General features: G+C 42.7%; 1 protein-coding gene across 2 annotated transcripts in view; it reads right to left on the bottom strand.

Annotated features, from left to right (window-relative positions):
• Nucleotides 1-1,424: 1,424 nt before the first annotated feature.
• The window catches only part of LOC308142966 (pleckstrin homology domain-containing family G member 1), a 42,787-nt gene continuing 27,381 nt past the window's right edge, over nucleotides 1,425-16,830 (bottom strand). For both annotated transcript variants that reach the window (XM_080513597.1, XM_080513596.1), the window contains exons 5-17: nucleotides 12,278-12,324; nucleotides 10,320-10,470; nucleotides 9,880-10,011; nucleotides 8,883-9,065; nucleotides 8,678-8,773; nucleotides 8,217-8,303; nucleotides 7,620-7,653; nucleotides 7,346-7,438; nucleotides 7,158-7,219; nucleotides 6,765-6,956; nucleotides 6,547-6,666; nucleotides 4,587-6,423; nucleotides 1,425-4,468 (exon numbers count right to left, since the gene is read on the bottom strand). In XM_080513597.1, the coding sequence (XP_080369723.1) occupies nucleotides 3,480-4,468; nucleotides 4,587-6,423; nucleotides 6,547-6,666; nucleotides 6,765-6,956; nucleotides 7,158-7,219; nucleotides 7,346-7,438; nucleotides 7,620-7,653; nucleotides 8,217-8,303; nucleotides 8,678-8,773; nucleotides 8,883-9,065; nucleotides 9,880-10,011; nucleotides 10,320-10,470; nucleotides 12,278-12,324 (4,023 nt within the window). In that variant the 3' untranslated portion in view covers nucleotides 1,425-3,479. The remainder of the gene's footprint in view (nucleotides 4,469-4,586; nucleotides 6,424-6,546; nucleotides 6,667-6,764; nucleotides 6,957-7,157; nucleotides 7,220-7,345; nucleotides 7,439-7,619; nucleotides 7,654-8,216; nucleotides 8,304-8,677; nucleotides 8,774-8,882; nucleotides 9,066-9,879; nucleotides 10,012-10,319; nucleotides 10,471-12,277; nucleotides 12,325-16,830) is intronic.

The raw sequence follows: 16,830 nt of genomic DNA on the forward strand, positions 1-16,830 counted from the left end.
GACCTGTTCAACGTTGCTTGCAGCTTTAAATTGATTTGGACCGTGTGTGTTTTACAAAAAAATGACACTGATTATCATACGTTACCCATAAGTTTTCTATACCTAAGTTATACATGCCTCCTCAGCTCTTGGCTTTTCAATTTATTCATCGAACCCTTAGTCCAGGCTATATGTTAGGAAAAGCATATAAATTGTATCTCTCTTGGGGGAAACATACGACAAAATTAGTTTCTGTGCAGACGATGTATTGGTCACAATTGAAGACCCAGATTCAAGCCTGCCAATACTAATGAAAACATTACAAACATATAGGGAATATCGAGGGTATACAATCAACGTACATAAAACCCAGATAATGACATTCAACTATACTCCAACGCAGGAGGTTGCCATAAAATACAAATTCAACTGCAATTCATCTCACATTAAATGCCTTGGAATCGGCCCAAGGACTCCTCACAATTATTAAAAATGTATTCTACTGACAATAAAAAAAGTATTTGATGATGTAAGTGGATAGGGCACTATTTATCAGCACAATTAAGGCCTCTAGTATACTGGTGTAATCCATCACCCATCGAAGCGTATGGTTTGGACCAACAGGAGTTGTTTTGGTATTTCCTGCTAAGGTACTGCTTTTGTAAAACAACACAAGAGCACTTCTGCACTCAATCAAATATCCAAGGGCGCAATACAAAAAGACTCATAAGCAACCTTGAACCACGGCCTCACCTTCCTGAAGATGGACACCATGGACTATGCGAAACAAAGATGGGAGAGAGAGCTGGGCACAGACATCACACAGGATATGTGGTTGCGTGCCTTGAAAACACAGGTATCCTTCACCAAGACTTGGAGGGGCTTTTACTGGAAGAAACTAATCAGATTTTTTTATCACCCCTAAACAGAAATCAAAACAAAGTGGCATATAACTGCTTTACTTCAGCCCTTTTTATCAACATCATGAAGCAGCTGCAGATGCTGGAACAAACATTCTATTCTATAAGAATACAAAAATATCAAGGAGATAAACAATAGAGGTATCGAGGAATAAAGATGAAAAGCCAACTGGCTAACTTACCGATTCTGAGATTATTGTGGATTTTTTGAGGGTTTAGGGGGAGTTTTTTTTGTTATTTGTGTTTTTTGAGTGCCAATTTTCTCCCGGTTTTAATTGGCTGCTTAAAGACACACCCACACAAGGTTTATATGTCAGGCATTTTTGCTTTAATGTTTTCATTTGAGAATGGCATTCACTAAATTTAATTATATTTTCCATCAAGTATTCATATATATTTACTGAAGTAAACAATATGGACATGTTTTTACTTCAGTTGATTGAAGTGTCCTTCCTTTCATAAACTGATGAGTAATCTCATTTCCTCAAGTCAGGCAATATTTCAATTCACCAGTAACCACAAAAAGACAGGAATTAATTTTAATAGTATTTATTACCTCCAGTACACTGTTTGGCTGAGCGATAACAACTAGGCAGTTAAAAAAAAACACAAAAAAAACACTTAACTTAAACATGAAAAGCATAAAGCATACCTATGGCATACAAGAATAACTTTCCTAAAATGTACATCTTTACAAAGTGTTTACAAATAAAATGTAAAAAAAAAAAAAAAAAAAAAAGACAGAAAAGTGCAACAAAAATGTAAAGACCGACAATCCCCACCAGTGAAATAGAGGGCCAACATCTACAATGAGATAATGAAAACAAAAACAAACTTCATATTTTTAATTGTGTTTGATGCAAATGTTTCGATATGAACCATGATGTGCTTTTTCAACTGATAGTGTGGTTTTGTGATTCATTAAGTATTAAGCAGTGCGTGATATATAAAAAAAAAAAACAACAACCTACCATTATATGATAATATTCACAGTATTTTATTAAAAATTTTGTGTGTCCCTAAAACTGCAATAAAATCAGCTTTTAAATAAATATATTTTACTTTCATGTACAACCAGCCTGCAGCTTGCAAGAACAGGGACGAGGGGCAGTAACACAGAGGGACGCTCTAAAATAAATAGGACATATTTAGTGACTTTATTTTTGAAGATTTTAAACAAAGCTCAACAAGTGTGTGGGAAGTATTGGGTTTGGTTCAAGGGATAAAAAAAAAAACCAAATAAAAAAAATAGATGTGTTGTATGAACCTTTATGAAGTGGCTCTCTTCACGTGAGTAATGACGTAACATCAGTAGTGTGACATTGGGGAGTGTCCAATAACGTAAACAGGGTAAACAAACAGCTGACTATCCATTTGAGTAGAAAAACAAACACAAATGTACACCAAATACAGTACTTGAGTCCTTTACCTAACTCTCCTTAATGCTCTCCTTTGTGGTCCCTCTTATGAACAAAGGTTAAAATGAGCATGACTTAAAAAAAAAAGAAAAGAAAATAGAAGAAAACCATCTATTTAAGATGAACATTTTCCTGTACGAGATCGATGTCCCCATACTATTACTCATAAAAACATTTTGATTTGCTCACAGAATCAAAATAAATACCACATCCTATGATTTCTTATAATCTAAAATATCAGCAATTCCGTGGTTTTTAAAGCGTGGCACCCTGAAGGTGCCCCGTGTGGCAGGTAGCATCACATACAACAACTTCAGCACTTTACAAGTGTGATTATACCTTATCTATTAGATCGTGTACAAGCCAACAGTTTGTTATAATTAATCAATAAGTCACAGACTAGCCTGAAAAGCAAATCCAAAGATAGTAAATTCGACGTTGTAAAGCTTTGTTCACAAGAATTTGATAGTGTAAGCACAATTAAAAACACTAACGATGAGCCTTCTTCCTCTCACCGGGTTAAGATGAACTCGAGCTGAAAGTGCAGGTAAAATAACCGTAAGGACAAAAATAAAAGGCAGAGTTTGTTGACTTAAGAGGTACTTCTGAAAAGTGGAGACCTGTTCTGCGAAAGATCATCAGATGTTTGACACTTGCTTGTGACATAGTGAGCACAGAAAAAGATAATTCTTTTGTTAGTAACGGCTTCCCAGACAATATCTGTACAACAGTTTACTGGCATCAGTCCTGCAGAGACAATTCAGTCAAATTACCTCCACTCAAATCAGTCAAGAAGCCTGGATTTCAGTTGATATTGAAATCCATTCAGTCACCCTGAATCCCTTTTATAAACAACTGAAAAGTTTAATTTGAACAACATCGCTGGAAGTGCTAAGGCAGCTCACATACGGGATTCGATGCGACATGTTATCCATTAACAATAACCAATCATGTTTCCTTTGAAGCACTGTAACAGAAAGTATCGGCATTCTCATGTCATTGCAAATAAACTGGTTCTGATGCAATACGTCTGTAATATTCGCTTTTGGTTGTGGCTCATTGTGTAGATGTAGGGCATTCAAGGCAAAGCAGCAGTGTCCCTTTTGTTGCTAAATGCTGTCATTCGGTATATATTTGGCTTTTAGTCGTCAGCCAGCCAGAATCAGGCAAAGCTGCTGGAGCTCAGACATTGAAACTTCTCCCTCAAGGACTGGACGATGTTGGGTTGGTTCTGCTGCGGCTCGCTCCACAGGTACTTTTCCAGATGCTCTTGGTCTAGAGACCTCAGGGGGTCACAGGAGTGAACTGGAGTGGAGGGCAGACTCTGAGAATGGACGAGAACTCGGCTCGGACCGGAGAGGACTGCCGAGCTGCCATTGCTCTGCGTTAACCTGTCCCGCTCCTGCTCACACTCATCCTCTGAGCGGATCTCGACATAGTCATCGTCATCGTCCTCATTGTCCTTGAAGTTTACCAAGTAGTTCTGGGTGGCGGCGAGTATGTCCAGTGCAGAAGCCCGATTCAGCACCACCACCTGCTGGCCGTCGTGTAGAGTGAGGTCCGACTGCGTCTGCGTGGATCGCTCAGGAAGACTGCTCTGCCGACCGACCCGGCCCAGACCGGAGCCGCGGAGTCTGTCAGTGGATCGATCCACCCCTGCTCCGTTACATCTGAGACCAGACTGGTGAGTCTTCTCCTGCGGCTGACCGCCCAGAGAGCCAGCTGAGTGGCAGTGACCAGAGGGGGCGGGCGTCGAGGAGTTGAAGGACGGATGTCTCTTGATAGAACTGTACACGTGCTCCTCCTTCTCGCTTGGCGCCGATATGCACGAGCTCCATCTCTGTGTCGGTGGAGTGGTCGGAGAGGACGGGGATGTTTTGAGAGATGGGATGGAGCACGCGGAGGTAAGCCTGTGCTGAGGCGTAGAAGATGCCCGGGCGCCCAAAACCTCCTTGGATGAAGACACAAAGCTGGCCAGCTCTCCGTTACTATAAGTGGAGTGGAGCCAGTCTTCTTCCAGAGAGGTCTCGGGCATGGACGGAGAGGACGACAGCCCTGGGTGGCTGTGATGTGGAGCAGCAGATGTCTGACCAGGAGGATCCCTGAACATTACCTGGTCATAGAGCTGGGAGTACTCTGCTATCCGTGCACCTGGAAGGGGAACACAGAAAAAATGTAAAGAAGAGTTTCATAACATGAATTGTTCATTTAAATAGAAAACCACAGTCTGGCCCACATGAAACACACACTATCAATGTGTATCTTTTACCTATGGCTGCTCCGCCTTGTTTCTTCTCTTCTAAGATGGCGGCAAGGTCCTTCTGTCTCCTCTCTGCTCTGGCCCGAGTACTAGAATCCCCGGGGTCCATGCTCCTCATGCGCAGCAGCTGGTTGGCCTTTTTGATCTTCTGGCTGTACTGCCGTGCCATTAGGAAAACACGGCTCTTTGTCTTGTCCATCAGCTCCAGTGGAAAGTCCACAGACTCGCCCAGGAGGAGAGAGGAGGAAGCCAGGGGTGAGTCCAGACCTGCCAGCTCCACCGGGAACAAAGTGTGCAAGTCTTTGAGGGTGTTGTCCTTCGGAGGGGCGTTTCGCTGAGGAAGTTCGATCAGATCATCGTCCTCCAAGCGGAAGCTGCCGCTGCTGAGACGAGCCAGTCTGCTGCGGATGCTCTTCACTGTGCCAGGGGAGGGATCTGGGGTGACAGGTAGGGGGCGAGATGTGGGACCAGGGCTGTGGTTTTCTTCTTCAGTGGTGCCTTCACTTTGAAGATCAGGGAAGTTGATAACTGGGATGGTAAATGATGGTGTGGAGGTAATAGGCGGGGACTTAGACTGATGTGTTGGAGGAGTCTTGGTCGGACAGCCGGCAGGTTGGGAGCTAATTAAAGGACAACTCTTTGTGGGACTGTTTTTGACCGATGACGCTTTCTTTGGCGACTCGTTGGCACTCACTGGAAACGCAGCCGGAAGTCTGTCGGCTTTCTTCTCATTGTTTTTGATGTAGTTTTCCAAGTCGTTCCAGATCTCATCGACATGCTCCGACATCTTATCTCCTTTCTGGGAACGCTGAGGAAATGTCTCGGAGGCAGAAGAGGATGAATAATCTGGTTCAGATGAACACCGGACAAGAGCGGAGGCCTCTGGTCCTTCATCTCCAAAGTGGAGGCTCTCTTCAGAAACGAACCCTGCCAGACTGTCAGTCAGGTCTTGCTCTGAAGCCAGCAGACTGTCCCTCTCTTGTTTCAGTTTACTGTCCTCACTTATTCCTTTCTGCTCAGTGGATGGTGGCTCTCGAAAACAGATGGTGTCATAGATATTCTCCTCCACTATCTTGAGCTCACAGGGCCCAAACGACTTCCCCTCCTGTGTGGAGGAGCGGTTGCTATCTGAATCCTCTGGTTCAATTATAGCCGCCGTGACCCCGGGAGCACCCGAGGCATTTGCTGCCTGACCCTGGGAACCCTGCACCTCTGTGGGAGGGGCTTTCCCTGATTGACTTTCTTCGGGGTCTCTTCTTATGAGGCCCATACTCTTCAGATCCTCGTAGCTGATGTTGTCATACACATTTTCAATATCGTCTATCGTCAGCTGCTCAGCCGAGGATGATCCAGACAAATCATTGCTGGAGGATTCAGTGTGGATCACTTCCAGACCTCCTTGCTCATCTTCAGGACTCTTCCGAACCTCTGTGGCTTTTTCTCCTACACTGCTTGCCCTCCGCAGAACCCTGCTACGATCGGGTGGAGGATCGACCTGCACTGTTGGCACCTTTTCAACATGCCAACTGCAGGGCCGAGCTGCTCTGGGAGACGAGGGGACCTCAGGTCGTTCCGTGGGCACCTCTGGCTCTGGTCCACTTGGCTCTGTGGGAACGAACATCTGATAGATGTCCTCGTCCTCATCATCAGGCTGCATGGTTCTCTGTCGGGTGGGGAACATGGCCCTGCGGGCCCGATGGTCTGCCCAGATGTTTCTGACGGAGGGTTCGCTATCTGTGACGATTACAGAGGGAACTGGCGAGTCTGGAGGTTCCTCTGTCACACGTGGTGTTCTGAGCAGAGGCGGGTGGTGACTTCCTTCTCTTACTAAGGATTCTCTGGCTCTCTGGTTTGAAGAAAAGCAGAAAAAAAATGGTTTCACGTGAGGCTAAGATGGTCCAAATTATTAACATGTTACACCACTTGATTTTCCCCCTTCTGTGAATTCAATGTAGTGACAAATTTATACCTGCAGGTCCGAGGCGCTCATGTTGAACGTTTTCCACTGTTCTATGCTGTCAACAGATGCTTGAGGGTTCAGCCTCTTCCTACTGCTCTTGCCAGGAACCCGCAGTCTCTTTCCACCTCCCTGTATCCAGATGTTTCAGCATTAACAGCATGTTGGAAGAACGAGAGGTAAACACAGAAGTAGATGATCACACAAGTTTATTTCCCAGAGGAACTCACCAGACCGCTATCGTCCTCATCATCAGCGTCCTGTTGATGCGACTCTTCGCCTTCCTCTCTGTCACTGTGGTCATAGTGATCGCCAGGATCCAGGGACTCTTGTGACTGGTTGATGAGACTCCGACTGCGACCTATAGTGCCCAGAGCCAGCTGGGACACTGGAGAAAGCAATGTGGTACCCAGACTTGTTCGCTAAAAGGAGGAGAAGGAGAACACGTTGTTGGTTAAAAGCAACAAGATCTGTGTGATCTGCATGAGGTTGTAAGAACAATGATGAAATTATTTCTGTTCAAGATTTCTAAAACTCCATAGAAACTTAAGTGCAGGATTTTTCACCCATCACACAAAAAATTTCTCTGTTCTTGTGTGGAACATATAAGCATTAATGCTCACCTTTTCACCATCAGTGTGGCCAGCATTTTGCTTTGCATTCTTCAGTAATTTAGACAGGGGTTCTGAGGAGTCAAACATATCAGCAATTTTCTTTAAAATTCAATTTATTTAAGTTTTGTTTGCAGTCTGAGTAAGGTACATTGCAACTATTGTTCAATTTCTTGCAATATGAGCCAAGGTGTTCACACCTTTTCTGCGTCCCCTACGAGGAGTGGGGCCTTCCTTGGTTTGAGGGGAATCCTTCTTTTCACCGTCGGGGCTGTAATGAAACCCAGGATGATCTGGAGATAGAAAAAAAACAACATATCACATAACTTTAATATGACAATATTCATCAAATTTGTTACACAGGCATAAAAATAAAAGTCAAACATAAAGCTAGTTGTGACTCTAATCATATCAGAACAATGTAACTGCAATCATTATTTTACAACAGCAGTTGACAAATTAATTGGCACTTACGCATGGCATCCATCTCCAAAATAGCTTGTTTGGCCTAGAATCGAATAGATAAAAAAGAAGATGAGTTCAGCAGATAAGTTCAAGGATGAGCAATAAAAAGTGAGGGCTACTTACAAGGGCTAAGCCAGAATTACTTAAATCTAATCAATAGGACTGTATCACTTATTATAAAATCCCTATTTTACATGGTTTTGATTAGATAGTGTTTATTCACTTTTTCAAATGTATTTCCATAGTTTGTCTGGTGATGAAACACATCCACTACAAATAGAAATTTGCTGCATTCAAATCAAAACAAAGTTATATTTGCATGTGTGATTTAAGAAAATATTTCATAGTTCAAGGATGAATGGTTTCCCACTAGGTGGCGCCACAACTACAGTCCTCTTTAAAAGATGAGGAAACAAGTGAAGCAATTGCTTGCTCGAAATCAGCAAATGAAAGCAAAGATGCAACAAAAAGGCAGAGGAAAACAATTACAGAGGAGATCAAGAGAAAAGTAGACAAGTAGGATGACATTTTAAAGATTTCCCACACAACGTCTGTTTGCACTTGCTGTGATCAGAGAGCAAGCTGTCAGAGAGGAGCTGCTCTTACCTTAGCAGGGATTTTGGCAGGATGGTTTTCCAGTATAAGTCTCTTGAGGTGTAAGATCCACATACGCTTGTCTTGCTGTGACTTGGCCTAAAGACAGAGCACAAAACATCAGAGAGGACATAATGTCATGTATACCTTCAGGGCAGATGACAGAGAGGTTGAGGTAAATCCTTTCTTGACATCACGCATGATAGCTTCTCTTTTTCCAGAGTTTGCAGTTGTGAGGTAACAACAATGAGCGGCATTAGCCGTTAAACTCTCGACATGTCTGAGCAGCTCAGCGAGCCGAGCCTGGATGCGCTACAAAAGAATTAGGCACCTGCAGATAATTGCCACACTTTCTGCATGTAATCTTGCACAATTCCGTCAGTTATCTACATTTTCAAACATGCAATTATCTTCAAAGAAGTGCCTGACATTTGTAATAAGGTGGCACACTCTTATGCAACGAGAGGCTATACCTGGACTGTGTGCTGCAGTTTGGGATTCTTGTAGTGAAACACACTGAAACTCAGTGGTTCTTTAGGAATCACTTCCACCAGCATCAGGTTACAGCACTGCAGGAGTACAAAAGTACAAGTACAAAGAAATACAAGCCGTGAGCAGAAACACTTACATGTTAAGTGTTTTTCTTTTGAGGACACATAATCAACTTGTAGGACTAACCAGGATGTGAGCCTTGTATGTGTAGGACTCTTCTCGTTTCTTGGAAATCAGCAGCAGCTTGTCAAACAAAAAGAGTGTTCTCTCATTTTTGGCACGCTGAAGGCGGAACGTTCCTTCAAGGACCAACTCTCCGTAACCGATCAGATCAGGGCCTTTCCAGTTGGTCAGAAGACTCTGGATTTCCTGAAGCAAACACAGAATTGCTGCGTGAGGCGAGCATAAAAACTCAACAGCAACGACGGTTATAAAATTGCAGGGAGAAGGGAAGGTTTAAATAAACAAAAGATAAAATAACAAATCATTTGAATTTGAAAACAGGAGTTATCAAATTAGGTACATTTGATTTAAAGAAATCTAAGAACACATCCAACTGAAAATCTATTCACTTAAAAACTACTTAAAAAGGTAAATCTTAGATGGGAATTGTGACAGAATATGGAAGAGGATGTCTCTTATGAGTGAATCAAAGAAGGAACAGATTAATGACTGCAGAATTAAAATGTGAATAAAATCGAAAGCCATAATGGTCAATACAGGATAAAATGAAGAAAATCAACAAAGAGTGAACATTTTTTTGAATTGAGCCAACATGTTCTCCAGAGTCTGTGAGCGAATGTTTCCACACATTCCTGCATTCATCTGACCAGTCCGTCTCACAGCAGATAAAAGAAAAAGGCTCCTCTTTTATGTGTCCTCCTTATGCAAGGCCATCATTAGCCCAGTGGAAAATGCAGTGATTTGTGTAAGATGTGGGAAGGATCGGGGCCTTGGCTGATTTTAAACTGGAGTTCACATAACTGTGCGGCAGAACAATAAAAGAATGAGCACCTAGAAAGACTTGAAAATTCTGTCTGTCTGTCTCAGACACAAATATGCTTGTCGGGCATATCTACACAGTCAACATGTAATGACTTCAAAGAAGGTTTAGAGGAACTCTCGTGCCACTGACTGACTCTTCCAGCATTTTTATGAGTGTGTGTGTTTGTGTTTCTCATACCTGCAATCTCACGGCATGCTCATGCTTCCTCTTCATGTCATTGATGTGCCAGGCCACTCTCTGCATGGTATCAATGGCCTCCTGCACAACCTCGTACGTCTCTGTGTCTTTCTCCATGTGATTGGCTATCTCCTGCACACATATAAAACCCATCACAAGTAAGCATTTGCACATCACGGCCCATGCACCAGCGTTGCATACCTACAAAAACAATATGCATTCTAATGCTGGCACATCAATATGCATTGTGAGCACCATATGTTCAAGCATTTGGTAGCTCCAGCAGAAATCTGCTGGATGCAGAGTCAAACTAATGCGTCAACAAACACATTTGTATTTGTATAAATGACAACGGCGCACAATTATAAAACTGTACCCTCACGATTTTGTGGGTAAACGCTAATCGTTTGAATATATTTCAAGACAGATGGCAGACATACGTGCAACAGTAAGTGGTACTTGAGGATCCTCTGCACCGGCTTGAGCAGGTAGGAGCCCAGAGGCAAGGAGTGCCTCAGAGATTCCTGGCGCTCACGGAAAAACTTTGCCAACACCTTGTTCCTCATGCATTCGGTGAGCACAGCCACCGACCTGTGGAGACAAAACAAAGCAAACGGCATTTCAGGGATGCGCAGTAAACCAGAATTTGACAGCCATGATCTCGCCCCTAAAAACAAACAGGAGATTGAATATAAATCACTTAAAAAAAACTAAACAAAACAAGGTAATGATACTTATAAATTACAAGCGGTAGTATAGAATACTAGTTCCTGTATAATGAGCACGCTTTTTACTCAGCCGTATGCAAAGGCTTTCAGGTCCTATGAACCGTGCACACGTATGTTTCCAATTACATTCTAAACCATCTGTTTTGTCATTGTTGTGCATGGCGACACACTTCTTAGTACCTTTCATCTGTGTAAATTGAATTCACCAGCAAACAACCCGTTCAAATTGTTAAATCATATTTACAGAAACAAAACCTTGCATAAAAATCTAATCAATTTCACTATTTCAGAGACAGATGTAAGCACTATCTATAATGACGAAAACAATAAAAATGCAGTTTTCCATAAGTTTGTCAGAAATGAAAGGACAAATGTTTACTTGCTGCGTGGCTTAGCGAGGAATAAAGAGCTTTTCACTGATGAACAGAGGCAGTATGTCTGTGTGCGCGTCTACATGCACAGTGGAAAAGGAGAAAAAGAGAGACAACTTGTCTCTTTCTTCTGAGTCGTGTGTGTGTGTGTGTGTGTGTGTGTGTGTGTGTGTGTGTTCGCATGTGGATGTCTGCATATCTAAATTCCAGCACAGCTCGACACAGGCCTCACATTGTTCTGGAGGAAACCCGACCTTAGAGCTCAGTATAACCATGATATATCTCCAGCCTCTGTGTGTGTGTGTGTGTGTGTGTGTGTGTGTGTGTGTGTGTGTGTATGTGTGTGTCTGCATGCGTCTGTGTGGAAGTGTCCCCCTGTGTGTGTCGTGTGTGACCTTGGTGGGGGTCACCAGCTGTGATGCGGATGTGGGAGAAGAACTATTTCAAACAGCTGACCAGCAGTGTGGTGTGTGTCTGTGCACGCACACACACACACACACACACACACACACACACACACACACACACACACACACACACACACACACACACACACACACACACACACACACACACACACACACACACACACACACACACACACACACACACACACACACACACACACACACACACACACACACACACACACACACACACACACACACACACACACACCTAATATGCCTTCAATTAGTCATCATTAGCTTGTAACTACTTTCTTCCTCACGTGCATTTCTCACCAGACACTGGAAGAGGAATGATAGCCGGAGGTGGTATGTTTGTGTGTTTGCACGGCGCAGAGTGTCACAGCATGAAGAATAGCCTCACGTTTCAGCGGATAAACTCAAACAATACGCACACGGACAAATTCTGCACATTAGTCTACACAGGTGTCCCATGACAGCACAGGACACACACAAAGCAGAATAAAAACATTATCGCTGTTCGGCATGATAAAGTGACAACTTTAATACCCTGTCCATCAATGGGTAATGTGTAACTCTGTCATTAGGTCACAACTAAAAGAATGAAAGGGGGAAAAAAAAAAAAGCCTGAGGCGTAACTGACTGTAGACACTTTGACTCCTGCGGAGGAAACCTCTATAGACTGTGTCAGTTCATCAGACGAGGAGAAAAGGTAAAGCATTGAGCGACATACACAATGTAGCTATGTGAGACGCTGGGAAGATGGCATGTGGAGGTGAGATCAGGATGGGATAACACGCGTACAGTAGACCCGTGAACAGCACCGTCTCTGACATGAGCGCTCACACACACACAAAAGCAGCTTTCTTACCGTGGGTAGTTAGTGCAGTACTGAGTGTAAATGTGGAAGTCTTCGCTCTGCAAACAAACACAAGAACATATCCTTTAATACATTTATTAAGCTGAGGATTAGGTTAACAGATGAATGAGCAAGAGAAGAAAGTATGAGATGCAGTGATGCAACGTTTGCTGCATTTTGAAGTATGACTGCATGGAAGAAAACGTTTTGAAAAATGTTCAGTATGCACTCTTAATGCAAATCTAAAAAGTTTTTAAATAATCAATGGAATGGTTCTGTTGTCATGCCAAAGAACATTGTTATTTGCTGCTGGTATCTCTACCAAATCAGATGGTTTTCTAATGTGTTGCAGGCCCCTTTAGCAGTAAGAAAGAAAGAGGACATCATGGCTTAAGACCTTGCTATTAAACACTATTGTCATCTATAAGCAATATTTCACCAGTGGACACAACCTGGACATTGCTACTACCAAAGAAGAAGAGCTACGTCTGTGAGAGCCAGGTGAAGGAGTGACTCGAGCTAAAGTGACTCAGCACAGCACTAATGCTAGACTATACAGTGGTAATAGATGTAGATGTTTTACAGAAAATTAAATAAAGTCATTTTTTTATCTCATGGGCACATAACAGTGTTGTTTGCCCATGAGACCAATTATAATCAAAAGTACTCATATCTTGCAAAACAGATATTTTACGGCCCTCAAAGGTCAAGATTTGTCCACATCGTAATTCACCTGCTTTAATGGCCGACCGGTATTTTCACGTTGATGGATCTACAAGCCCGAAGCAGACATACAAAGCATCCACTCTCCTTTGCTCGCTGATCCTAATTGAACCTCATCCCTATAGCTTGTGATTAGCCTGAGCCCTGGCCTCCAATTCTCTGTTGATCCCAAACATCTGAGCGCTCAGATAAAATATCCCCTCACACCCCTTCGCCGCCCCTTTAACTAAGACTTTTCCCACCTTGCATACCTCTCTGAACATCAAGGCCAGTGGAGACAGCACGAATAATCAAAGCTCAAATAAAAGCCCTGACAATCTGGCCATATAAACTTAAAGGACTTGATAAATGTACGCCTCATTTTATCAGAAGATTGTTTATTCTATAACTCTGTTTCTAACAAATAAAATGTGAACAGATACACATTGCAGTAAAAAAAAAAAACAAGTTTCCATATAGTTTGGATTAGATGTCCTGTTATTTAAGGATGAGAAGAAATGAGCGATACAGAACATTTTTGGATTAGAAAAATGAGATGCCATTGTGTCTCTACAAATCTATTTGACAGCTTAAAAGGAGTCAGCTTAAAAGCTCGAAAGACAAAATAATGTCTACAGAGACGAGCTTGGCTTGATTTCTACAACTGTAATTTGTTTTTCTCAAGAAATTATTGATGGAAATTTTCTTCTTCTTGCAAGCTTTTCTCTGCATCACTCCCAATGTCATGCTCTCTTCAAGACCCCTTGATGAACCTCTTTACTGTTGCATAATAGGAGCTTGGTTCAACTAGATTTGTGTCCATAAACACTGCGGGGGTTACAGGATGCATTCAGGAAGCAAATGAGGACAGAAGTTTGTCTTGGGTCATCATGCGCACGCACACACACACACACACACACACGCACACCCACACACTAACATGCCACTCACAGTAAACTCCCAGTGTCTGAAAGTTGCGAGTTTTCCTGCATGTAAATATAACTTCAAATCAGCCTAAAGCAAACAGTTCCACCAGCATCCTACAAACAACGTGTCCCAGCAAAATATACTGAGAATAAGAACACACACAAAGGCAGACACAGGCAGACTGTGATGATTTGTTAGCCCGAGGTGCTCCGTGGGAACCTTCCTAAATTGAAGAGCAGAGCTCTCCTCCTCGTCTCCAGCAGTCTGCCGCCACAGACCAGGCCTAAACACTACCAGATGTGCCACCATCAATTTCTGATGACACACACCAGCAGGCAGTCCTAATACACACTCTTAATATCCCGCCATGAGCACAAGACCACGAAGTATATAAATATTTCTATGGAATACTAATTTTTGCAGAGCATGATTGCGTGCATTAAAAGACACACACACACACACACACACACACACACACACACACACACACACACACACACACACACACACACACACACACACACACACACACACACACACACACACACACACACACACACACACACACACACACACACACACACACACTTTGAACCTCCCCAGGAAACCAGCAGACCTTGAAACAACTCACATCTATAATATACTTCCCTTTTGGAAACATATACAAGCCACATTAGATCATATAATCATCATATCCCCATTACGCTCATGAGAGTTTTGAACTTTGAGCGTTTGCTATACGGGATTCAAAATAGCCCATTCTGTCGTATCAAGATACTAATTATATGGAAAGTCTGGAGCGCTGGCCACTAATCACGACAGACGGGCAAAAAAAAAAAAAAAAACAGATTCAAGTTGAATCTGCAGCCTCTCATCACTTTAATGACAAAGTGATCAGGCAGTTACATGATCCATTGACGTGGGACTGGTCACAGTGAGTGAGCAGTGGACAAACATCAATCAGCCATAACATTGTAACCAGTGACGTGTGAGGTGAGTAACTCGGGTTAACCATCATTAAGCCTGTTGGCATGTGTCATGTTTGACACAGCAAGCGAACAAGAGTTGGTATTGGAGCTAGTTTGATGGGGACTGGATTGTGATGTCGAGACAAAACTGTAGGTCCTGTCGGATGTCTTCTGTCTGCACTGTTCAATGCCCAGCAAAACCGAAATCTAACGAAGGAAAGGGGGTGAACCAGAAACAGGCTCATGAGTCACGGATCGAAATAGTTGGCAAACAGACAATAAACAAATTCAAATCGTTAATAAATAATGTTGGTTTTAATAGAAGGCTCGGAGCGTCCATTATTCAATGGGTCAGGATTTGAAAACAAGATGTTAATAGTAAAATGGTCATAATGTTTTGGCTGATAGTTGTAGAAGGTCACAAGGTGGCAGAGTGTAAATAAGATAGCTTAAGCTCCGGTGTAATAATGATTTTTGTGCTGCAGTTGGCAAGTAGCAACTCATAAAATGTTTTCTGGGCTTACTCAACAAGAATTTGGTGATTTGGCCAATGATCTCAGGGAGGGATAGAGATTTACTGTGAGATCTACCTCCTCTCTCCAAACTCTGTGCCAAGGCTGTGATTCTTGGCTAACAAGACGAGATGACCATCGATAATGAGTCTGTGTGTGTATGTGGTTGCATTTCACAGCAGATAGTGAATGAGATGTTTTGTGGTATTTCACTTCTTAGCAACCACGACTAAACCGTCTAACTCCAGATATTTTCCTTTTACCAGGTGTCAGCCTGTGAAATCATGAAGCTTCACACACTCTGTAACCACACAACTTGGTTCCTCCCAATACTTAGCCTGGCCTTAACTGAACCCAAACCCTGATTATAAACTTGATTTTTATTCCCTTGAGGATGACGACGCCAGATAAGGTGCAAACTACACTGGATAACTGGATAAAGTGAGAGGCTATAGATAGTTGATCAGCTGGTCTGACTATCTTCTACACCAACTCCATGGTTTTAAATCCACTGTCCTTCACGTTGTAGATCTTGACTTGCTTTGACACATCTGACTAAAACAAACAGCTTGTTAACCGGTTTTCTGCAGAGCTTAATGATCATGCATTTATTAAATAAATTCAGGTGTGGTGGAGTTTGAAAACACTGCAAACATGCAGGAGAGTTGTCCTTCATGGACGTTACTGCCCTAAAAACCGGACTGCCAAGAAAGAGATTTGAGAAAACACAGTAACCCCACCTCTCAACAGCATCACACTTTATTTGTTTTAATCTACATGTGCAGTACAGGCCTCATCAGAGAGAAGCTATCAGAGGAAGGAATCTCCAGACAGGATGTGATCTGAGAGGGCGGACGCTTTACATTCTGTTGGCTCCGTCCCAGTTTCACCCCTAGCCAAACCACACAGTTAATACCAAAAGGATTCTTCACTGTTTTTGTGATCAATATCACACCAACTGTTGAAAACATGACACTAATGCATTGTACCCTGTCCACGAGACCAAAATGTCACCAAAAAGGCTCATTTTCATGTGACGGATATTTTCCACAGCATTTATCAGTCTGTTACAAAGCACTATCCTGCTGGGTCGTTTATAGATCTCACTTAATTAAGCGGAGCGACACTGTGGGACGTAATAAAACTAGCTTGCCTGGACAACAGCTGCTGTATTTAGACATCTTGTGACGCCGACTGCAACAGTTTCTTATATATGTACTTGGTCAGACAGTTGTTCTGTGGTAGTGTGTGTAATTACATCTGGGTAGGGAGGGAATGTAAAGAGTTTTAAAGGAAGTGCTGGAATGCAAGCACATTATCAGAGGCCATAATCGTGCATTTACGTTGAGAGGCATAGATGGGCGATGAGCTGCAGCTAAACCAAACACACTGATGAGCACTGATGCTTTACACCAAGTTGCTGAGTCCAGTTTTTCTTGATGAAGCGCAGCTATTA

Source organism: Blennius ocellaris, assembly GCF_963422515.1.
Source record: "Blennius ocellaris genome assembly, chromosome: 18".
NCBI classification, from domain to species: Eukaryota; Metazoa; Chordata; class Actinopteri; order Blenniiformes; family Blenniidae; genus Blennius; species Blennius ocellaris.